The sequence below is a fragment of the Hippopotamus amphibius genome, chromosome 9 (assembly GCF_030028045.1).
Source record: "Hippopotamus amphibius kiboko isolate mHipAmp2 chromosome 9, mHipAmp2.hap2, whole genome shotgun sequence".
NCBI classification, from domain to species: domain Eukaryota; kingdom Metazoa; phylum Chordata; class Mammalia; order Artiodactyla; family Hippopotamidae; genus Hippopotamus; species Hippopotamus amphibius.
Window position 1 is genome coordinate 27,446,858 of NC_080194.1, and position 25,473 is coordinate 27,472,330.

General features: G+C 35.3%; 1 protein-coding gene across 2 annotated transcripts in view; it reads left to right on the forward strand.

Annotated features, from left to right (window-relative positions):
• Positions 1-25,473, forward strand: part of PIK3C2A (phosphatidylinositol-4-phosphate 3-kinase catalytic subunit type 2 alpha) — a 97,156-nt gene that overhangs the window by 18,279 nt on the left and 53,404 nt on the right. For both annotated transcript variants that reach the window (XR_009055360.1, XM_057747717.1), the window contains exons 2-3: positions 8,596-9,734; positions 24,439-24,542. Coding sequence is in view for 1 of the 2 variants with exons in the window: in XM_057747717.1 (XP_057603700.1) it covers positions 8,661-9,734; positions 24,439-24,542 (1,178 nt within the window). In the remaining variant the exon portion in view is untranslated. The remainder of the gene's footprint in view (positions 1-8,595; positions 9,735-24,438; positions 24,543-25,473) is intronic.

Below are 25,473 nucleotides of genomic sequence, written 5' to 3' on the forward strand. Positions count from 1 at the left end.
TGAAATGCCACTTTTGTCTTAAATATCTATGTAGGTGTGTGTCTGTTTCTGGGTTCTTAACATATTCTTTAGATTTGTCTCTTCCTGCATAAATACCATACTATCCAAAGTAAAATTAGCTTTATAATGTCTTTAATTGGGTAGAGCAAGGCCTCCCGCCTTGTTCTTTTTCAAGAGGGTCTTGGCTATTTTGGCCCTTTTGGCTACTGTATAAATTTTGGAATCGCTTTGTCAAATTTTATATTAAAAGTCTGAATTTTCATTGGGATTGCACTGAACCTGTAGATCTGTTCTAGGAGAGGTGGCATCTTTATAAAATTGTCTTCAAATCTGTAAACATGGAATAATATCCATTACATTCAAATAGTATTTGTTAGTAAACTTTTATGATTTTCCCCACAATTTTTTATTACATGTATTGTTAGTTGGTGGGTTTCATGTGTGTGAATGTGTTAGTGTAAATATTGCTTTTTTGAAGATTGCTTTTTCTAACCATTCCTTGCGGGTATATGGAAATGCAGTTGATTTCTGTATCATATCCAGCAACCTTGCTAAACTATGGCATGTAATTCTATTAATTATCTGCATATTCTTTGGAATTTTTACTTTATCTGTAAATAATGTTTCTTCCTATTTGATTCTACTTCTTATTTCTCTTGCCTTTCTGTGCTGTGTAGGAGCCTATAAAATGTTGAATAAAAATGGTGGTGGGCATCCTGATTTTTGTTCATAGACAGAAGGAAAGGTTTTACAATTAATTATGATTTTTCTTGATACTTCTTATCAAGAAAAATACGGAACTTCCCTTCTGTTCATAGTTGGCTAAGAATATCTGTTGAGGTAAATATTCACTTTTCCTAATTTAATTATTGATGTGGTAAATTTTCTATTTACTACTACGTTCGGTTTGCTGTTATGTTGTTTAGAACTTCTTTGTTTACGTTCACGAGTAAGATTGGTTTATAATTTTCTTGTCTCATCCTTGCCTGGTTTTGTTATCAGGGTTGGAGTAATTTTATAAAATGTTTGGGAAATGTACCACCTTGTCTGTTCTCTGGAAAGGTTTACGAAAGGTTGTTATTGTTTATTATATGAAGCTGGTGAAGACATCTGGCCCTGCAGTTTTCTTTGATGAAAGATTTTTTGGCAACTAATTCAATTTCTTTAATGGTTATAAAATTGTTCAACTTTCTATTTGAGTCAGTTTCAATTCCTCTAGGAATTTGTCTACATTTTAAAATTTATTTGCTTAAACTTAATAATATCCTCATTATCTTTCTAATGTCTGCTGTCTAATGTGTTAGATGTCCCTTTTCTATTCTTGATATTGTTTATTCCTGTTTTATTTTTTTCTTGATCAGCATCACCATATATCTTATTAGTATTTTCAAAAGAACCAACTTTCAATTTTGTTGATCTTTTCTGTTGTGTATTTTTGGTTTTTTTGGTTTGTTTTGCTTTTTTGTTTGTTTGTTTGTTTTGCTGCACCACATGACTTACAGATTTGGGCCCCCTACAGTGGAAACTCAGAGTCCTAACCACTGGACCGCCAGGGAATTCCCTCTGTTGTATATTTTTTATGTCACTAATTTCTTCTGTGGTCTTTATTCCCTTTCATCTACTTTTATTTTGCTATTACTTTTCTACTTTCATGAGATGGATGCTTAGTTCATTAAGTTTTCAACCTTTCCATTTTTCTGGCATCATTTAAAACTATAAATTTCCGTTTATTTACTGTTATATGTATCTAACAGATTTTGGTATGATGAGTATTTTTTTCCCTTTATCTGTGTGTTTGTAATCAGTTTGGTATAAAATTAGGTTTAGTATAACTTTTGAATTGCTATTGCCTAGCATGAGTAAGGGTAAGTGTCTTTTTTTTTTTTTTTTTATGGTTCACTCTTTTTTTTTTTTTATTATTTTTTTGGGGGGGGGTACACCAGGTTCAATCATCTGTTAGGGTGTCTTTACTTTTTGTGAATTGCTTATTTAAACTCTGTCCATTTTTCCATAGGGTTGTTTTTCTTTATGGGCTTTATGTTATCTATTACTAAATTTAATTCTTTCTCTGTGATATGAGTAGCAAATATTTTTCCCCAGTTTTTTCATTGACATTTTTAATTGCTATTTTAATTTTACTTTTCAGCACCTAGAACAGTGCCTGGTGCATAATAACACCCAGTGAATATTTACTGAAGAAATAAATAAATTCAGTGCCGCTTGTTTGCCAAACAAAAGTTTTTGTTGTTGTTGTTTAAATTAATTTTATTTTTTATTTATTGGCTGCATTGGATCTTTGTTGCTGCATGCGGGCTTTCTCTAGTTGCGGCGATTGGGGGCTACTCTTCATTGCAGTGCTTGGGCTTCTTATTGCGGTGGTTTCTCTTGTTGCGGAGCATGAGCTCTAAGTGCACAGGCTTCAGTAGTTGTGGCATGTGGGCTCGGTAGTTGTGGCTCGTGGGGTCTAGAGCTCAGGCTCAGTAGCTGTGGCGCTGGACTTAGTTGCTCTGGGCATGTGGGATCTTCCCGGCCCAGGGATTGAACCCATGTGGCCTGCATTGCCAAGTGGATTCTTAACCACTGCGCCACCAGGGAAGCCCACAAAAGTTATTTTTTAAAATGTTTATGTGCTTGAATATTCTCTCATGGCTTCTAGGTTTTTAAATCACATTACAGCAGCCTTTTTTTTTTTTTTTTTTTTTTTTTTTTTTTTTTTTTTTTATGGCACACGGGCTTAGTTGCTCCACAGCACGTGGGATCTTCCTGGAGCTGGGATCGAACCCGTGACCTCTGCATTGGCAGGCAGATTCTTAACCACTGCGCCACCTAGGAAGCCCCCTACAGTAGCCTTTTTTATGCTACTGTTACCTAGGAATTATGTGTTTCTTTGGTTTTATGACTATTTTTTTTAACACTAAAATATTTAATCTTTTTGTAATTTATCCTATGTGGTCAATTGTGAATGCATCTCTCTATGAAATGTTAACAGTTTTCTAATTGTGAAAAAGATTAATTGGAGGGACTTCCCTGGTGGTCCAGTGGCTGAGACTCCACACTCACAATGCAGGGGGCCTGGATTCAATCCCTGGTCAGGGAACTAGATCCCACTTGCTGCAACTAAGACCTGGCGCAGCCAGATAAATAAATAAATAAATAAATAAATAATTTTAAAAAAGATTAGTTGGAAATGACGTACTTTAAAAATGCAAAAGTTACAAAGGATGATAAAATGGGCCTTAGTTAAAAGACTGTATGTTATCCATGGGGGCATAAAAAATTAAAAATTTTCTTCTTCTGAAAAATAACTAATGGGCAGTTGAGATATGTTATTGACTCAAGGGAAGGGGTAACTTTTGGGAAAATAAATTTTTTCCTTACCATCCAGAAAGTAATGATGCTTTTTCACCATGCTTTTTGTTTCTTTCCTCATAAAGTCTAACCTTGTGTTGTCCACTAGCCACCCTTGGGTTGAGCACCTGATATGTGGCTAGTCTCAGTTGAAATGTGGTTAGTATAAAATATATACCAAATTTTGAAGACTTAGTATAAAAAAAGAAAGTAAAATATCCCATTCGTTTTTTTATATTGATTACCTACTGAAATGATAATATTTTGGATATACTGGATTAAACAAAGTTTATTATTAAAATTAATTTCATCTATTTCTTTTTATTAATGTAGCTGTAAAAAATTTAAATTCCATGTGTGATTTGCATTCTATTTCTGTTGAACAATGGTACTCTAACCTAATCACATCTAACACCTGGACATTCTTTTTTGTCTTTTTGACAGATTTGTATAGTGCCTAATACCAAAGTATTTGATTTTGGGGTTTTTTTGTTTTTTTTTTGTTTGGTTTGGTTTGGTCATATGAGTTCTTTCCCCCTCCATGAATCAATTAGATAGGAGAATATTTTTTTCTAATGTAGTTTGTCGATTTGTTTTTAAGCACAGATGGAGCCCCTCTCTCCTGTTTTTACTTTTCTGTTGCCATCTCTCTCTCTTCTAGTGTTCAAGATAATTTTTCTCCCATCACTTGTTTGTTCTAAACTCAACTATGTTATTTTTCAGTTTTAGTTGAATAAATTAGTTCTTTTAGTCTGTTTTTTGTTTTGTTTCAGAGTTTAGTTTCTCTGGTGAAAGAAGTGGTATCTTAGGTTCTCAAGTCATTGATGCATATGCATATTCATTCAACAACTGTAGTATAAGTTTGAGAATAGAGGGTAAATAAAAGAAGAATTCATGTCCTCAATGAAATTATAAATTTGCTAGTCATCTGGTGATAATAAGTTAACTGATAAATTGATACGTTACAGCTAAATAACAGTATTAACTACTTCATGATAGAATTAAAAGAAAATTTATTAATGCAAACAGAAATAACCCTAGGATCGAGGAAGAAAGTTGGTATTTATAAAGGATAAGATATGTCTAGGCACTTACTGATTCTTCGTAACAGTTATCATAAAAATATACTGTAGTGAATTAGCACTGCCTGGATTTGGGTCCTAATTTCACCACTTGCTAGCTGCTATGAGCTTGGGCTAATTATATAACATTTGTATATTAGGGATAGTAATCGTAGCTACTTAATAGAATTTGTGAGGATTAAATTAGTTAATATATTGCTTAAAGCAGTGTTTGGCATATAGTATCTGTATATCTCCAAACACAGGTCTATGTATAGGGAGAGATATATAAATATTTTCTAAAGCTTTAACAACTATTTAACCACAGTCTTCATTATTTTACTTTTAGTAGTGGCATAATATTCAGTCTATGGAGGTACCATAATTTTTCTTTGAGATTCATTTTCATTTTAAAGGAGAGTATTTGTATTGTTGAACTCAAATCATTGTTTTTCTTTTTTCTTAGGTATCTTGAATATTAAGATCATAAGACATTTAGATGGGAAGCAGGACGACTCGTTTTATTTTTGTCTGAGATTTAAATTTAAATTGTAAATGAATGTCAGAAGAAGCCAAGAGCTTTTAAATTAATTCATTCGGGTCTGCAAATGGTATCCAAAAGTTTAACTGAATAGTTTAATTGCCCTCTTTTGAAGAGTTTTAAATTTTTGGCAGATGGTATACAATCATCATTCAAAAACAAGTTATATTGTCTTTCCCTGCTTGAATTAGGGGAACATTAGCATTGAACTTTTCATTTTGAATGAGCATGTTGGAAGTTATTTCCTGCTAAATGTTTGTCATCAAGTGAAGTTTTATTTTAAAAAATTAATGGAGCATGTCAGTGCAGCAGCCTTAGAAAAATAGCTGAGGCATGGGGTTACTTTTGGACAACCGTTTAAGTCCTTTATTATTATCAGAGTATACATGCGTAATAATCTTTTGGGAAACTAAAATATGTTTCTTTTTTAAGGCCCCAAACTTTAAAATATGGTATTTAACTGCTAATAGATAGCTGTTACTAACTACTTAGAATTGTATTTACTTTAGCATATACTGCTTTGGGTTGGAATTAGGGATAGAGCAAGCAAATGAACTGATGTGAAAAAACACCACATTCATTGTTAAGATATATTTTAAAGTATTAATTTTATATCTTTGTCAGTAAATGAAAGATAATATTAATTTGAAATATTTGGAGTGTGTTCTCCATTGAATTAAGTGTATCTGAAACGTACTTTAAAAAAATCCAGATTCCCACCTTGGGGGCAGGTCCTATCATTAGCAAATAGGATAGCCAGAAGAATACTTAAATAACAAATTGGCATTATACTTGTGGAAGATGAATTGCAGTTCCATATCTTTATCTTTGGAGAATGTTGTTTTTTTCTAATTCATCTGCTTTTGTGAAAAATAGGCAGTGTGTTGTGTTGTTGGATAGCAAATAATTAAACTTGAGTCATTTCTTTCGTCATATATCCATAGTCTTGTGCCATCTGAAATCCCTTCTCCAGGATTCTCCAATAGCCTTCATTTCCTCCTGTTAAAACACATGTTCATTAAATTAAGTTACATATTTATTAAGCAAGGTGCTTTTAAATGTAATGGGGAAGAAAAAACTGAGCAAACTAGGCCTCCCCACTTAAGCTTATTCTAGTCTGTTTAGTTAGTTATACAGGTTGCCGATTCTGTGTTAATCAAAATATTTTTGGTTCTCATGGCAAAAAGTAATTTTAAACCGGCTTAACCAAGGAGGGGGATTTATTGGCTTACATAAATGAAAAGACTGGCTTTGGACATGGGTTGGATCCAGATGTTTAATGTAATATCTAGAATTTATCTCATTTATCTTAGCTCTGCTTTCTTTTGGCTTAGGTTTGTTCTCAGGCAATATCTCCTCAAGTGGTGGCAAAGATGGCCAAAACAGTGCCAGGCTTAGCAACCTCAATGATAAGCTTCCTTTCCAAACAGTTCTAGAAACTCTGGAGTTAACTCTGATTGGCCAGACTTGAATCTTTCGGAAGTTGGGGTAGGGTAGGGGGAGGAGTAAGGATGGTCCAGCTCAATTCAGAGTAGATGAAACAAAAGAGAGACAAGTAGTTTCCAAAAAGGAAGTTATAGAATCTGCTACCAGAAGGAAGGATGCTGAGCAGGCAAAAACAGCATATAAAAGTTTTTAGTCAAGCTATAAAGATAAATTCTGATAAGAGCTGCTTAAGTAAAGCTTCAGACAGGGGACTATATTTTGAACTGGGCCCTGAAGGAAAAGTAGAATTTTCCTAAGGCAGAGTAAGTGAAGAAAGGACTTTCTAGGTCACTCATTTGAGAAGTTTGGCAGTGAAAGGAAAAAATTAAGATGAAAGCTGCTTGAGTCAAAAGGGGAATGTTCAGATTTTTTCCCCGCAGTATGGAGAAAACTTGAGCATTTTTATGGTAGAGGAGCAGAAGCAAGTAAAGGAGAAATTAATAATGCAAAGGAGGGACTCATTGATAAAGAAGGGGAATTCAATAGGATGATCTGCACTCTGGCTGTAGAGTTTACAGAAGTTTTAATATAACTGGAGTGCAGATCATTTTTGACTCACCCTCGTACTTTGTGCATATTTAGCAAGTCAATATTGAGTTTTTTCTTTTGATAAAATGTTTACATACAGTGAAGTGTACAAACTTCAAGTGTACATCATGCCTAGTTTTGCAGCCTGCCAGAAAAGCGAAAAATTTGAAATAGCTTTTCAGTGAAATGCCTCAGAAATTCAACTATAGTTGTATAAAAGAATTGCAAAAGATGTTTTTCTTGAATACCTTTCTTCAGGTCCTCATCACTAATAATTTTTTCATTTAGTATACCTCAACAGTTAGGATTTTCATTTGTGTTAAATTAATTTGAATTCACTTTGGATGTTACCCTGTCTCTTCATTAAGCATTTATTGAGCACATATTGTAGATAAGCACTGTACTAGAAAAAGGATGTAAATAGGAGCTCTCTTGCTTTTATAGGTATTCAAACTCAGTGCACCTCAAATCGGATTAGATTAACAGTAGAGGCCACTTATTTAATGCTTATGCTTAAGGCCAGTGATAGACACTTTTAGTTGCATTGTTTCATTTAATCACTTGTAATTTAGGAGATAGATACTCTTTCATATTTTAAAAGTTAGGAAACTAAGGCATGTGGAAAAGTTTTCACTTGCCCAGGGTCTTACAGCATCATAAATAAAGGTGGTGTGACTCCAGAACCCACATTTAATCCCTGTGTCATATTGATTATAAGCAGGAATTGTGCCCTCTGTTACATGGTAGATAACTAACGCTTTAATTGGGCATTTTGCTTCAAAGGGTAATTTTGATCTGAAGTAAGTGTTTATTTTATATAGAGGAGTATAAATGTTTATTAACTGATCATGAGAAAGTGTAATAAACAATCTTCTAGTTTATGAATAGATATTTTGGCAATTTGAAAAGGAGAAATTTTAGTATATAACTGTTAAATTAACTGCAGGTAATCAGAATAGAAGTGTGATCAGAACTATGTGACAAATTCAGCCATAATTTAACCTTTGAGTGCATGTTACAGCTTCTTATAGCCTTAACATTTGTCTTATTATTCTACTCTATGTTACAATTACATTTTTAAAATTTCTAGACTATTATAAGCGCTTAGTTTTTCATATGATGATGTCATAAAATAAGTTGATTTTATTTACTAGGTTTTGAATACTTTTATTGCTAATTGGCTTTTGAACAATTTTACAAATAGCAAAAGATTGAAACCATTTTGAGTTGCTTTGCATAACAGTAAACCCTGTCTGAACTCTTGAAAATATGTGACTAGTACTTAAGCCATTTCATGCCAAGAATCTGCCAGAAGTGCAACTGGTTAATGGCAGCCAGTGTGACAACTGATGTGAAAGCTTCTTGAATTCATTTATTGTGTTAACTTTCCTGTTAGGTCAGGGAATGGGATAAAGTCATATATGTCTAAACATCTCTCTTAACCCAACAGTGTATGAGGTGTTTTAAAAGTGTTCCTTAACCCAGATTTTCCCCATTTCATTTCATTTCATTTCATTTTGTGGTGTATTTGTAAGTGGCACTAAATCCTAAATCATATGTGGTAGGTTACAAACAAAACAAATTTGTGTTTTAAAAAATCTGATTGAGCGTTGTATTTATTTTTATGTACAGGTCTTGCTGTTTTGGAAGCTGCAAGAAAAAAATAGATTGGGAAAGGTTTGGTCTTTTGAGTGGACATGGCTCAGATATCCAACAACAATGGATTTAAGCAGTGTTCACCTTCACATCTGGAACCAACAAGAACAAAAGATGTGGATAAAGAAGAAGCATTACAGATGGAAGCAGAGGCTTTAGCAAAACTGCAAAAGGATAGGCAGGTGACCGATAATCAGAGAGGCTTTGAGTTGTCAAGCAGCACCAGACAAAAAGCACAAGCTTATAACAAACAGGATTATGATCTTATGGTGTTTCCTGAATCAGATACCCAAAAAAGAGCAGTAGATATTGATGTAGAAAAGCTTACCCAAGCTGAACTTGAGAAACTGTTGCTGGATGACAGTTTCGAGACTAGAAGAACACCTGTATTGCCAGTTACTCCTGTTCTGAGCCCTTCATTTTCAGCACAGCTCTATCTTAGACCTGCTATTCAGAGAGGACAGTGGCCATCTGGATTATCTGGGCCTTCCAGTTACACTTTACCTTCTATTTATCAGTCAACTTACAGTAGTAAACAGACTGTATTCCAAAATGGCTTCAATCCAAGAATGCCTACTTTTCCATCCACAGAACCTATATATTTAAGACTTCCAGGACAGTCTCCATATTTTTCATATCCTTTGACACCTACCACACCCTTTCATGCACAAGGAAGCTTACCTATATATCGTCCAGTAGTCAGTCCTGACATGGCAAAGCTGTTTGATAAAATAGCTAGTACATCGGAATTTTTAAAAAATGGGAAAGCAAGGACTGATTTGGAGATAACAAATTCAAAAGCTACAATCAGCAACCTACAGGTATCTCCAAAGTCTGAAGATATCAGTAAATTTGACTGGTTAGACTTGGATCCTCTAAGTAAGCCTAAGGTGGACAATGTAGAGGTACTGGACCATGAAGAAGAGAAAAATGTACCAGGTTTGCTAGCAGATGATCCTTGGGATGCTGTTCTTCTTGAAGAGAGATCACCAGCAAGTTGTCACCTTGAAAGAAAGGTGAATGGAAAATCTCTCTCTGGGGCAACAGTAACAAGAAGCCAGTCTTTAAATATTCGAACAACTCAGCCTACAAAAGTCCAGGGCCAAATATCTCAGGTATAGTCTTTTCTTACTAACTTTTCAAACTTAGTATAACACAGAATTAATTCATACTTGTGTACATAATTTATTAGGTTAAAGAAACATTTTTTATTTTGAATCTTGTTTTCTTTATTCCCAAGTATACTGTGAATGTTAGATTGTGTGGTAAAGGATTAAATGTGTTTAGGCAAGTTGAAAAAATTGCTTGCTATTAATATTATCTTTTTCTAGGATTGTGAATTTTGAAAACCTATAATCAAGGATCTGGCTGTCACTGATAGGCATTTAAGATAAGTTTTATCTCTCTCATTGTCCCCTCATTACATACAGTCCTACTTTCTTTTCCTTATCGCCTTTATTTTTCAGGGTAAACAAGGAATTTTGATTTTTAACCCCATTATAGAAATTCTTATGTATATTGTTTTGTTGTTTTTAACCATGAATGAATGAATGAGTAGAAGAAAGGGAAAGAGGGAGGGAGGCAGGCAGGCCGGCCAGCCCCAGAGCGATGGGGAGAAAGCCATTTAAAGGACTCTTTAAACACCTGTATTGATGCAGGTGAAGAATAGAACTGTAGTCTATGTAGTATAGTTGCTGAGTTCATATACTCTTACTGTCTGGAAAAATTAGGTAAGGATGCCTGGGACAGAATGTCTTCTCTTAGAAAAGAGGCAGCAGGATTTAGACTTTTCCTTTCCCTGTATAGTATACCATTGAAGATTTGTATTTTGCTCTTATAATATCTGTGGCTTCTAGAAATGTTTAAGCCTCATTCTCACCTTAATTGTGAATCATATTATTCAGCTAATTAGATCAGCATTTGGCTACTCTGTAGGCACTTAGGATCAACCAGCGTTTAGGGAAGGAGAAGCAAATTTTGCATGATTTGGATGGCTTTATGTTGAATTGTTGATTTTTAAAAGCCATTTTAAATGTCTGGAGAGAAAAAAGCAGATATTAAGAAGGTTAAGAAAAAAGGATGAGGATGTTTTTGGATAACACGATCAGAAACCAGAAAAATCTTAACCAGTGCAATGTTTTCCAAATGTGTTTTGATTACAACTCACACTAAGAAATACTTGTTATTAAGTTCTCTTAAGCTTTTCAATACTATTTACAAATTTGGAAACATAATTTCTTAACACCTTTCAATTTGAAAATCACAGGTTAATTTCACATTTTAAATGGGACTCATAAATATTCAATATAATATCAGAATATTTCCTCTTAATATTCTGTGTCATCTTGTCATGGTTTTTGGTTTTCTTTTGTTTTTTAACAAATAGCAGTCATTTCCTAAAGTATTTGAAAGGAGAAGGGAAAACTTTTTTTTTTAATATATTTATTTATTTATTGGCTGCGCACGGGCTTTCTCTAGTTGCGGTGAGCTACTCTTCAATGCAGTGCACAGGCTTCTCATTGGGGTGGCTTCTCTTGCTGCAGAGGATGGGCTCTAGGTGCATGGGCTTCAGTAGCTGTAGCACGTGGGCTCAATAGTTGTGGCTCGAGGGCTCCAGAGCACAGGCTCAGTAGTTGTGGCACATGGACTTAGTTGCTCTGAGGCATGTGGGATCTTCCTGGCCCAGGGCTTAAACCTGTGTCGCCTGCTTTGGCAGGCGGATTCTTAACCACTGCCCAACCAGGGAAGCCCAAGAAGGGAAAACTTTAAGCCAAATCAAAAAGTGTGGATGGGGGCCTTTACCTAGGAGTAGAAGTGTTGGTTATTCTATGTTTAGCTTTTTGAGGAACCAGCAAACTGCTTTCCATAGTGGCTGCATCATTTTATATTCCCCCCAGCAATGTATGAGAGTTCTAATTTCTTCACATTCTTGTTAACGCTTGTTATTTTCTGTTTTTTGGATTATAGCCATCCTAATGGATGTAAAGTGGTATCTTGTGATTTTTTTTTTTAATAATTTCTTTTTTTAAAAATTTATTTTATTTGTTTATTGGCTGCATTGGGTCTTTGTTGCTACACACAGGCTTTCTCTAGTTGTATGGGCTTTCTCTAGTTGCGGTAGGCAGGGGCTACTCTTCGTTGCAGGTGCGGGCTCCTCAGTGTGGTGGCTTCTCTTGTGGTGGAGCATGGGCTCTAGAGCACAGGCTCAGTAGTTGTGGTGCACGGGCTTAGCTGCTCCACGGCATGTGGGATCTTCCCTGACTAGGGATCGAACCCGTGTCTCCTGCATTGTCAGGCAGATTCTTAACCACTGTGGCACCAGGGAAGTCCCTTGTGATTTTGATTCCCTGTTGACTAGTGTTGTTGAGTATCTTTTCATGTGCTTGTTGGCCATTTCTATATCTTTTTTGAAGAAATGTCTATTTGTCATTTGCCCATTTTAAAAATTGTGTTGTTCATAGCAGCTTTATTTATAATAGCCAAAAAATGAAGCAACCCATATGTCCATCAACTGATGAATGGGTAAGCAAAAGTGGTGCGTCTGTGCAATGGAATATTATTCACCCAATACAAAGGAATGAAGCCCTGATACATGCTACAACATGAATGAACCTTGAAAGCATTGTAAATGAAAGAAGCCAGACACAAAAAAACATGTATGATTCAGTTTATATGATATGTCCAGGAAAGGCAAATCTATAGAGAAAGAAAGCAGATTAGTGTTTGCTAGGGGGTTGGGAGAAAGAGGAAATGGGAAATGATTGCTTAACGAGTACAGGGATTTTTGGGGGGGAGGGGGTGATGAAAATGTTCTGGAATTAGAACATTTCAGTGTTCTTACCATCGTGGTGATGGTCACATACCATTATGAATGTACTGAGAGCCAACAAATTGTACATTTTTAAATGGTTAATATGGCAGATTTATGTTCTGTGACCTTTAACTCTTTTTTTTTTTTTTTTTTTTTAAAAAAAAGGAAGACACTGGTCTCCCTGCTCCTCCCATCCTGCTCAGGCCAGATTACTGCTGGATTCACATTTGGGTCAGTGTTCTAATAGAGAGATCCCTCTCCAAATTTGGATCTCCTTTTTATGGATTTAGCATGAGGGCATGGTGTTTGACACCATGTAGTCTGTATTAGAGATATCAGCTGTTGATAGGAATAGTTTGGGAAGGGCAGCTGCCTAGAACCTGGAGATCTCAGGAGCTATGAAAAGTTGCAGTCTCTGCTATCAGGGAAAAAGAAGCCTCTGGTTCTGTAGGGAGCTGAGTTTGGGCTCAGCCCTCCCATTGGCAGAAGGCAGAGCCCCTGATTGTCCAGGTAACCCAAAGTGAGCATCCAGGTCACTTTCAAATAATCCTCCTCCTCGCATCACACCTTCATGTGTATGTATCTACACAATACATACATTATCTTGAATTTAATAAAATATTTATAAGTGACTTTGGTTTATTTCATTATCTCTATATCTCTAATTCTAACCTCCCAGCATTGGAAAGTCATTTGTTCACTAAGGGAAATAGATTATTCCAGGTGAGTTGAAGTTACCATTCCAGGTGAACTGTGGTTATCATCTTAAGCTGATATTTCTGGGTCGACCAGAATTACTTGCTATCAGTGATCCAAGACTGGACCCAGAACCCAAGAGCTACATGCTTTTTATCTATGCTGTAATATTCAAACTGAACTTTTTTTTTTTTTTTTAATAATAACCGAGACAGTAGAGAGTTCCTAAGAATCCTGTGAGATCAGAGCAACCCATACCTATTTCACAGTTGAGGAAACTGAAATGTAGAGAAGTTAAGGAATTATTAATTTTTTTCATGTAATAATGCTATTTTAATTAGTTAAATGAACTCATATTTTAGAGATGTTTAAGATGATAACCACAGTTATCTAGTCTAACCAACTGTGTTTCAAGGATGAAGAAACAGATCCAGAGAGTGACTCATCTCCAATTAATATTTTCTTCAGTTTCTTTGCAACTTAAAACCTGTAACATAGGTTGCCAGTGCTTTCGCTGCAAAACACTGCTTCCTTTCCCTGTTGCCCTTGGTAGTTTACACTGGTCACTTCTGGTTCAACCGATGTTTTCTCCACCCTTTCCTTTGGTGGGGGCAGGGCTGTGATACTCATTTATATCCCTTTCATTGTGTCTCTGCATACACCTTTTCCTACTCATTTTTAATATTTGTCACAGTATCATCTTGATATTTTCCCTCTTTGGGGTGTTTTCAGAAATCATCTTGCAGGACTGATGAGGATAAGTATAGTTTCCTAAAGATAGAAAAAATTCCTCTAGCAAAATCTGGGAAATCAGATCACATGGGAGTTGCAGAGAATTACTAGCTGCTCAGACTCTAGGAATTAACTAGGCTTCTGGGCAAGTTTTAGCAGAAACATATTCTTAGATTTTGTTTAAAGTATAGGGGGAGGGATCCAGGAGTAAGCAAATTGGTTGTGAGAGACATGAGTCATAGACAGGTAAGCAAAAATAACATGAGTTGATCAGCTGATCAGTCAGAGATGGGAGCTAGATTACTATAGTGTACTTCAGTAGCTTTGCTAAATGGCAGTGTCTGAATTGAGGTGGCTTAGGTTCTCTAAAGGAGTCTTAACTGTGCCATAGCTGAGGAGGTATATAGTTGTTTATCATTTTGTTATACTCTGCTCTTTTAAGACCCCATGTAATGATTATGTTTGAGCACCACATTCCAAAAGGGACCAGTGGTAGACTAGAGTGTGTCTTGAAAAGAGAAGACTACAGTGTTCAGGATCTAGAAGCTGTGCTATTTAAGGAAATGTTAAAAGGATTGGAGATATTTTGCCTGAAGAAGAAAATATTAATTGGAGATAATTCACACTTTGAATCCAAGTTTCTTCATCTGTGATATAAAGTTGGTCGGACTAGATGATTTCTGAGATCCTTTCAGGAATAATATTTAAAGTTCAGAAAGTTGCCATATAAAAAAGGAAGTTGACTTTTTTTTCTTTTAAAGTTTTATGTTTTTAACATAGGTTCTCAAGCAGTTCAGGAAGTGAATACCTGAAAATCATGGTATTCTTGTAAAAAAGATGAAACAGTTATGTACTAGATTTTCCAGTATATTAAGTGCATTGCTTTGTGCAAATTAAGCAACATTTTGTGCTAGATTTTAATAGACAATTGGTAGCAGGTGCTAAAAGTTAAAATACCTTTTATAGAACGCTTAAAATTATGCAGATACTATTTGTTTATATTTTTCTCTGTGAGTTGAGAAATTCAGTTTAGTAACTTAGTTTTAAAATTCATTGTCCCAAAACGTAGAAGAAGACCAATGGGGATGAAAACTCAAGGAGTCAGGTATACAGTCAAATATCAATAAAGGAACTTATAAATAGCCATTTGGTAACGGTTCCTCTCAGGTGGTCAGTGCATAGTTATTGGAGGTCTTTAATCAGAGGTTTAGTGTGCAGTTGTTACAAATAAAAATAAAAGGATTTTTATTTTCAAAGGAAAGTTCTTAGCCCTTCTGTTAACACTAAGATTTCATCATTTTTTGTGTACAGGAAGGTAAAGTGGTTTAATTTAGGCCAAAAGGGGAAGGTAAACAGAACACTAATAAAAGGCTGATTTAAGAAGTCTGTGGCACAAACATTGGCATGGAACTTTTAATTTTTCACACACCATTCATCTCTATTTAAAAATTTTTCCCTGAGATTCATATTTTTTGTTGGGAAATAAGATAGCAGTGCCTATTCTTTATAATTACTTTACATACTTAAGTATTCATTTCCTGTAAGAATTTTATGCTTTGTGGTAAAAACTGAAGGGTGTTTTTCTTCTCACTCAGCAGTCTTACTTCCTATTTCCTTCTAGTGTCTTTTGTTCACAGTAATCTAAATACTTTAGTTCAAATTTTTGTTTCCAAAACCGGGAAAAAAGCATAGTACTTAAAACTGTCTTCTGGCAATTTAAGTTTAAATCACACTTTTAGTTAATAGCTATAAATTTAGCTACTTTGAGTAGATTTCAAAGATTTTAGTAATGAATCAAATTATTTTCATAGAAATGGTTTTGCAAAGTTTTGTGGCTATTGACTCTTTAAAAGTTGCTTATATTAACATTAAAAACATTTATATCCCCATTAGCACAATGCCTAACATTAATTTTAAAGAAGAGGTAAAGTTGAATAAAATGTTGTTTTTCATTGTCTAGCTGAATGTAGTACATTATTTGAATAGATTACTGAAGTCTCTTTATAAAATTTAAAAAAAATCAAATAAGGAAGTAACCAGCTTTGTTCTGAAAAGCAACTGATATGTTTATATTTAATGCTTAAAATACATTTATTGAAAGCTTGGTGTTCCATGTAATTTCTGGGGTAAGATGGCATGAACCTGGGACTTGTTTAGGTGTAAAGCCTTCCATGTTCTTTTTTTTTTTTTTCTTAATAAATTTATTTATTTATTGGCTGAGTTGGGTCTTCGTTGCTGTGTGCGGGCTCTCTCTAGTTGCAGAGAGTGGGGACTACTCTTCATTGTGGTGTGCGGACGTCTCATTGCGGTGCTTCTTTTGTGCCTCGCAGGCCCAAGAGTGCAGGCTCGGTAGTTGTTGCACACGGACTGAGATGCTCTGCAGCGTGTGGTATCTTCCCGGACCAGGGCTTGAACCCATGTCCCCTGCATTGGCAGGCGGATTCTTAACTACTGCACCACCAGGGAAGTCCTGCTGTCCCATATTCTTATAACTGCTCTAAAGGGTATGCACTGATAAGTTTTTGTGAATTATTTCAAACCTGCATCACTTTCCTTAAACCCTTAATTTACCCTTTCCACCTCTCATTGACCTCGCTACCTTTTTAAAAAATTGAATTATAATTGACCTACAACACTGTTAGTTTCAGGTACACAACATAATATAGTGATTTGGCATTTTTATACATTACAAAATGATCACTATGATAAGTCTAGCTACCAGTTGTCACTATACAAAGTTATTATAATATTATTGATAGTATTCCTCATTCTGTACATTTATCCCCTTGACTCATTTATTTAGTAACTGGAAGTTTGTACCTCTTAATTTCCTTCACCTATTTCATTCCCTCACCCCCACCCCCGACCTCACTCTGTTCTTTTCTTTTTCCCCCTTTCTAAAAAATATTTATTTATTTAGGCTGCACTGTGTCTTTGTGGCATGTGGGATGTTTGTTGTGGCATGCGGACTCTTAGTTGCGGCATGCATGCGGGATATAGTTCCCCAACCTTGGTCCCTGCATTGGGAGCATGGTGTCTTACCCACTGGACCACCAGGGAAGTCCGTCTCCTCTGTTGTTGATATCTATGGATCTGTCTCTGTTCTATTTGTTCATTTGTATTGCTTCTTAGATTTCACATATAAGTGAAATCATATGATATTTCTCTGACTTATTTCATTTAGTATAATACCCTCTAGGTCCATCCATGTAGTTCCAAATGGCAAAATTTCTTTTCTTTTTTTATGGGTGAGTAATATTCCATTATATATATATATACACACACACACACACACACACATACACATACATACACACCACATCTTATTTATCTATTTGTCTGTCAGTGGACAGGTTGGTTCCATATCTTGGCTGTTGTAAATAATACTGCATTGAACATAAGGGTGCATGTATCTTGTCAAATTACTATTTCTGTTTTCTTCAGAAAAATACCCAAAAGTGGAATTGCTGGATCATATGGTAGTTCTGTTTTTAATTTTTTGAGGAACCTCCATACTGTTTTCCATAGTGGTTGTACCAGTTTACATTCCTACCAGCAGTGCACTAGAGTACCCTTTTCTCTGCATCCTCACCAACACTTGTTTGTTGTCTCTGATGATAGCCATTCTGACGAGTATGAGTGATACCTTATTGTGGTTTTGATTAGCATTTTCCTGATAATTAGTGATGTTGAGCATCTTTTCATGTGTCTGTTGGCCACTATATGTCTTCTTTGGAAAAATGCAAAAAAAAAAGAAAAAAGAAAAATGCCATTTTTTTTTGAAAAATGCCATTTTTAAAATCAAGTTATTTGTTTTTTTGATATCCAGTTGTATGAGTTCTTTGTATATTTTGAATATTAACCCCTCATCAGATGTATCATTTACAAATATCTTCTCCCTTTCAGTAGACCATCTATTCATTTTGTTGATGTTTCCTTTGCTGTACAAAAGCTTTTTAGTTTGATGTAGCCCCATTTATTTATTTTTGCTTTTGTTTCCCTTGCCTAAGGAGACATATTCAAAAAAACATTGCTAATATTGATGTTAAAGAGCATACTGCCTGTTTTCTTCCAGAAGTTTTACGATTTCAGGTCTTACATTTAAGTCATTAATTAATTTTGAATTTAATTTTGTATATGGTGTGAGAAAATCCAGTTTGATCCTTTTTCATGTAGCTGTTCAGTTTTCCCAGCACCATTTATGGCCATGTTAACAATATTAATTCTTCCAGTCCACGAGCACAGTATATCTTTCCATTTGTGTCATCTTCACTTTCTTTCATCAGTGTCTTATAGTTTTCTGAGTATAGGTCTTTTACCTGTATTGGTTAAATTTATTCCTAGGTATTTTATTATAATATTTTTGATGCAATTGTAAATGGGATTGTTTTCTTAATTCTCTTTCTGCTAGTTTTTGTTAGTATATAGAAATACAACAGATTTCAATACATTAATTTTGTATCTGGCAAAATTCATTTTGTATCCTTTATTAGTTCTAATAGTTTTTTGGTGGCATCTTTAGGATTTTCTCTGTATCATATCATGTCATCTGCAAACAGTGATAATTTTACTTCTTCCTTTCCAATTCGGATTCCTTTTCTTTTTCTTGTCTGATTGCTGTGGCTAGGACTTCCAATTACCTTTTTTGTTTGTTTGTTTTAAATAGTGAGGTCAAAGTTATTCTTTGTATGCACTTGTCCATCTCAGATATACTTGCCTCTTCTTTTTGGTTTGGAGGGAAGAGGTATTCTTTCCCTTTTTCCAGACTTAACTTTTTCACCTCTTTTCTTGTTCCTATCTCCCCAAAGTATTTTCTACCATTATTCTTTAAAGTGGAATTTGTTACTTACAGCTTTTCCAGTTTCTTACCATCCTCTCTTGTTCCTATCTTATTACAGAAACTTGTTTCTGGTAGTGGGAATACTCATTGCCAATCTAGTGACCATACTCATTGTCCAGCCTTGTTGATCCATTTGCAGCAATTGACTACATTCTTTTCTTGAAACATCTCTTCTGTTGCCCTGGTTAAATCTACTTCCTAGTTTTCCTCCTGTAATCTTTGACTTCTTTTCCTTGTCTAGCTTCTAAACATAGGCATTACCCCCAAGGTTTTGGTCTTCGTTGTCTTTAATATATCTTATCTGTTCTCTCTTGGTCAGTGCTTTATCCTTTTTTATTTTTTAGGTTTTTTTTATAAATTTATATATTTATTTATTGGCTGTGTTGGGTCTTCGTTGCTGCACACCGGCTTTGTCTAGTTGCAGCGAGTGGGGGCTGCTCTTCCTTGTGTGCAGGCGTCTCATTGCTGTGGCTTCTCTTGTTGCAGAGCATGGACTCTAGGTGCATGGACTTAAGTAGTTGCGGCACATGGGCTCAATAGTTGTGGCTCACAGGCTCTAAAGTGTAGGCTCAATAGTTGTGGCACACGGGCTTAGTTGCTTCGTGGCATGTGGGATCTTCCCGGCCCAGGGATTGAACCCGTGTCCCCTGCACTGGCAGGCAGATTCTTAACTACTGTGTCACCTAGGAAGTCCAGTGCTTTATTCTTGAGGCTCTGAGATACAGAGTTTGAAAGCTACTGGTCTAGACTCCTTGGCTCTCTGTGGTTGAGATGCAGTGATGATTAATTTTATGTGTCAATTTGACTGGGCTATGGGGTGCTCAGACATTTGGTCAAACATTATTCTGGGTATGTCTGTAACAGTGCTTCTGAATGAGATTAATATTTGAATTTGTAGACTGAGTAAAGGCAGATTGCTGTCCCTAATGTGATGGTCCTCACCCTAACAGTTAGAGGCTTGGATAGACCAAAAGGTCTGACCCTACCACCAAAAAGGGGGAATTCCTTCAACTTGACTGCTTTTGAGTTGGAACATTAGGTTTTTTCCCTGACTTTGGGTGCAAACTGAAATATCGGCTCTTCCTGGGTCTTAAGCCTGCCATACTCAGACTTAGAACTATACCGTCAGCTCTCTTGGGTCTCTAGTTTGCCAACTGCAGGTCTTATAAGACTTGGCAGCCTTTATAATCACATCAGCCAATTTCTTATAATAAATCTCTCTCTCCATTCATCTATGTATAAAGAAATGTCCCAGCTTGATGCCCAGTAGGTGTAGTCCCTTATGTATCCCTCAGCCTCCTAAAGAGACTGTCTCCTATTGATGGAACTTGGACCCAAAGTCTCTTTGGTTGGGTTATTGCTTTCTCAGTGATCCTGGTGAATGCTGACAGCAATTAGCAGAGAGAAATTTCCCTGTTGAAAATTGCAGAAATTGGATGATTCCCAGTTCTGTGTCTTTAACTCTGGAATATCATTTTATAATAGAGTATTTCTAGATGATGATCAACATCTACATAGATTTCCAAATTAACAATATTTACTATAAAACTCAGTATCTTCCCCCACAAACCTCTTCTTTGTTTCATATGTTGGATAATGACATTAGCAATTTTTTCTTATTATCATTTGCCTCTTTCATTCACTGAAAAATAATTGAGGACAAAAGGTGTGGGTTACAAATATTAACCATTCACAGACCTCATCCTTAAAGAACTTGGGTTAGAAGGGGGAGATAAGAAGTATGAGCAGATAACTGCAGTATGTAATAGAAAACCTTGAGTGCTGCATAAAAGTTTGTGCAAGATCAGTGGAGAAAAGAGATGATTTGATGCTTAAGTTGTTTGGAGTCTGAGGAAAGGATTGGGTGCAAGAGTTGAGGGAATAGGTGTGAAATTTAAAAAAAATTTTTTTGGCTCCAGAAAAATTGGAGAAACACAAAAAAATGCTGATGTTAATGTATAGATGAAATCATTGGCAGCCCAGCTATTTTTTACTTTGTTGACAGAACATTTGAGTTAATTTTCCAGATTCTGTTATTACCTTGATGTATGACTAGGTAGTTGGTTATTATAATCTGTTTTTGTCACTGTCAATTGAAACTTATAACTTGCTTGAGAGGAAGGACCTAATACTGAAAGGCACTGTAAAAAAATACTTTGTCGATTAAAAAAAGAGGCATCTAGAAATGCCACTAAGGAAATTCAAAAATCTATTAATAGGTAGAATGTGAAAAACAGAGTTAAAGAAGAAAAGATGGTTACTAGGTTAACAAAAATACAGATTTTTTTTATAGCATTGCTCCTGCGAAGGTTGCAATGCTGTTTTTCTCTCATTGTGTTTTAAAGGTTTTCTTAGTAGACTTTGCTGTGAGATACTAGAATGTCATAGTGATTAAGCTAGGTTGCCTGGGTTGAAGTCCTGACTCTGATTATATTAGTCATGTGACCTTGTGTGCCTCATTAACTTCTTTGTGCCTATTTTTTAATCTGTAAAATGGTGATAATAGTAATGTTATCCACCTACTAGAGCTTTGTGAGAAATAAATAATACATACATAATATACATACATGATGGTAAATTTCTTACAGCAGAACTGACATGAAAGAAATGCTCAGTAATTGCTAGATTTGTGTGTGTGTGTGGTAAAATACATATAACAAAATTAACCATTTTAAGGTGTACAGTTCAGTGGTATTAAATATATTCACGTTGTGCAACCATCACCACCATCCATCCTCATAACTCTTTCCATCTTGTAAAAGTGAGACTCTGTACCCATTAAACACTAACTCTCCATTCTCCCCTTCCCTGGCCCCTGACAACCACCATTCTACTTTCTGTCTATGATTTCGAATATTCTGAGTACCTCATATAAGTGGAATCATATAATATTTGTCATTTTGTGACAGTCTTATTTCACTTAGCCTAATGTCCCCAAGGTTCATCCATATTGCAGCATATTGCAGAATCCTTGTCCTTTTTAAGGCTGAATAATATTCCACTGTATACCTCATTTTGCTTGCTTTTCCATTCATGTGTTGGTTTATACTTGGATTGCTTCCATGTATTAGCTATTATGAATAATACTGCTATGAACATGGGGGTACAAATGTCTCTTTGATACCTGCTTTCAATTCTTTTGGGTATAGACACAGAAGTAGAATTGCTGGATCATATGGTAATTCTGTTTTCAGTTGTCTGAGAAACCACCCCATTGTTTTACACAGTGGCTGCACCATTTTACATTACTACCAACGGTGCCCAAGGGTTCCAGTGTCTCCACATCCTTGCCAAAATTTGTTGTTTTCTGTTTTTTTTTTTTAATTGTAGCCATCCTAATGGGTGTGAGGTGGTAGCTCTCTGTAATTTAGATATTATTTTTAATAATAATAATTAGTAAAAGCTTATTTTATAGAATCAGATATTAATTATGAAAATTACTGCTATCTTTTTTAGGAGATAATCGAAGGAACTACATAGTGCCTTATATTTTTTCAATGTTGTGTAATTGCTATGGCAAATTCATTGGTTATATGGTAGTAAATTTTAACTTGTTTTTAGAGTGAGCAAAACATTTAACAGATAGAACCAGTGGTTGGGTGCCTTCTGAACTGGATATAAAGTTTTACAAAAATATGAAATTCAGTTGAATTTGATTCTTGCCTTCAAGGAGCTTTAACATTAAGACAAATATAAAACAGGATGTAATGATATGGTATTTGGTTTCAACTGAGTACTTAGAAATGCTAGGAGGGAAGAAATGCTTCATACTGAATACTCATAAAAGACATTGTAGATGAAGTGGCATTCCACTGGGCCTTAAAAAATTAATAAATCTTTGACTTGTGTTGTGAGGAAGGCATTGAAGACAAACAGAAAGATTCAGAGGCAAGATAGTTCAATTTGTGTTTTATAGGAACAGGATATGATTCAAGCTAACTTTGACATAATATTCATTTGGGAAGTTCTGGGAAATACAGTTGGATTAGATTGTGGCAAACTTGGAGTGGCAAACCAGATGGTTTGCTTAGAAATATAAAAATCCATTTTTAGGGTAGTATGTTCTGTTTGCTACAATGCTTGTTTCTATAACACAAATTAACTTATGTAATTGGTAAGTATGGGATTGATGTCAGTATAATGGGGAGGTAGCATTCGTTCAAAAAGAGTCTTTGCCAGCATATTAACATTTCAAAGCAATCAAGAACAAACTCTCTCATAATTAAAGGGAAAGCCTTAGTAATATAAGAAAATATTAGGAAAACACTGAAAGTCCTGCAGAAGTGGAAATGGTGGCTACAAGAACAGTTCCACATTTCACAGGGTTAAATATTCTGGGGAAGCAGTGAGTGCAGACAGAGGAGCTGTGAAGACATTTCTTTTTGCATTAAGAACTTTGGTGAAGAAGTCTACATCCTGGATTATATTTTTAACTTCATTGAAATTGGTCTTCAATAGAAACAAATACCCTTCAGAATCCATCTAACAAATTAGGAAGCAGGAGTTCCAGGGTTTAAGGAGGCTTCAGAGGATGGAAGGCCATAATTCTAGGTGCAAATTCAAGTGAAGATTTAACTGTACTAGTATTTTTGTAAGGACTTCTTATTGTTTTTAGTTAGGGCTTTGATTACAGTGAGTTTTCAGTAGTCTGTCTAAACTTTTTTTCCCATGAGCTGTTATTTGTAGTAGCGATTTTTCTAGAACTCAGGGCTGGTCACTTCCCCATGTACATTTCACATTCTAGCAGAAAGGGCTCTGCTACAGTTTAAAAGCAGTAAATTAATACAGGAATTGTTGCCCTGAATTTTCAGTTTAATTTTCTGACAAAATCTTCTTGCGTGCCATGGTGATTGAAATCCATTACAACTCTTGAAATGTATACACTGTGTTCTCTTCACTCAATTTTTAATTGAACGTGTTCCTATTTATATTTTAAAGGAAATTTACATTTGATATTTGTGCTAAATCAAGTATTTTTATGTAGTAAGTCAAAACACCTCTAAATGGACTCTGCTGTTTGGCTATGCTTGGGTAGTGAATTTATCTACCTAAATGTTGCACACAAATTTTGATCAGACATAAACTTAACTTTTGAAGGACTGTCAGGATGTTTATACAAGTTTATTAATGTAGAAAATGCCCTCTAACTCCTAAAACTCAATTCTCTTCCATAAAGAACCAGCTGCCTTCTTGGAATTTGGACCTAAGTTGAATATATAGAATTTCTGGTTTATTAGAGGAGTCCCAAGTGGGCTTGATCTCTTCACTTTCTTAAAACAGAGCGTAGTCATTCAATTTCATTCAGCTGTTAACTTTCTGAAGTGTTCATTTCTGGAAGATTTTAAATGGAAATGTCTTTAGCATTCCATTCTTATTGATCAATACGAAGTACAGCCTATTTCTACTTTTGAGCAAGTAATACCAGTGAACTTTAAAATAAGGCTTGGGACATCTCTGGCAGTCCAATAGTCCTTGCTTCCAATTCAGGGGGCACGGGTTCGATCCCTGGTCAGGGAGCTAAGATCCCACATGCTGCTCGGCACAGCCAGAAAAAAAAAAAAAAAGCTTAGTTGGCATTACTTTTACAAAGGTAGAAATCCATATTTTAAAACTTTGTTACTGATGTGATTTATTTTACCTCCATATTTTTGTACATATTTTCATAAAAATGTGTTTGTGCTATATTGCTATTTAGCATTTTGGGGATCTTTTAAAATAAAAACACTTTTTTTCATTACAGAAAGACTCAAATGGGACCAGTACTTTGCCAACTGAAAGTTCTCTCCTACAAGAAACTGAAGTACAGAATGAGGAAGTGGCAGCTTTTTGTCAATCCATTACAAAGTAAGAAATTTTTCTTTATAAAGATTATTTTTTATTAAATAATTTTTAAAAATTTAACTTAACCAGCTTAACGCTAATAATTCTAAAATTTTAAAAATTTAAATTATTTTCTCCCTGTGGCTAAAATGTCAAAACAATCAGTTAATTGGTACATTGACACAAACTACAGTTGAACCTGTTAGGTTTCTGAGTATTTAGAAGAAAAAATTGAGGTCAAACAGTAGATTTCTGATACTATATTATGGAGGGTAAATATGACTTATACACAGAAATTTCATTAGAATTAGAAAATGTCTTTTTTTTCTTCTAAGGAGACTTAGTTTTGCCATAAACTTTCTAGCATTCAAAATACTGTCCTGCTTAGATTTAAGAGATGATATAACAAGCAAGATTAGAGGACCAAATATATTTTCTGAAGGCTAGAAAAATGCACTTCTGAAATGTTCTTTTAATCTGAAATGTGTCCAGTGTTCTTAATACATGAAGAAACTGAGACTCAGAGAAGTTACCTACCAAAGTTTACTCAGTCTGTAACAGAGCCAGGTCTCCATTACCTCTGGTTCGGTGTGTTTTCTTTCCGTTATATCACTGTATTAGTCAGGACTTCTGTTATGAGTGCAAGAAACCCATCTTAAACTAGCATAAATCAAGAAAGTTTATTGTTTCACAAACACATGCAGAAAGTGGGAGGATGGGGCAGAGCCCAGTGACTGCAAGATCCAGGAATTCACACACTGTAATTGATCCCTCCTCCCTTTGGACTCTTCTTCTTCCTCCCTTTTCTCCCCCTGCCCTTTCACCATGCATGTTGGTTTCTACTACAGATGGGGTTTTGAAGGAAGGGAATATAGCCACTGATAGCTTAGACTTGACATTCCATTGGTCTTGCTAGCAGAAAGGAAAGAGTCCTTTCAGCCAGCACCACATAGAA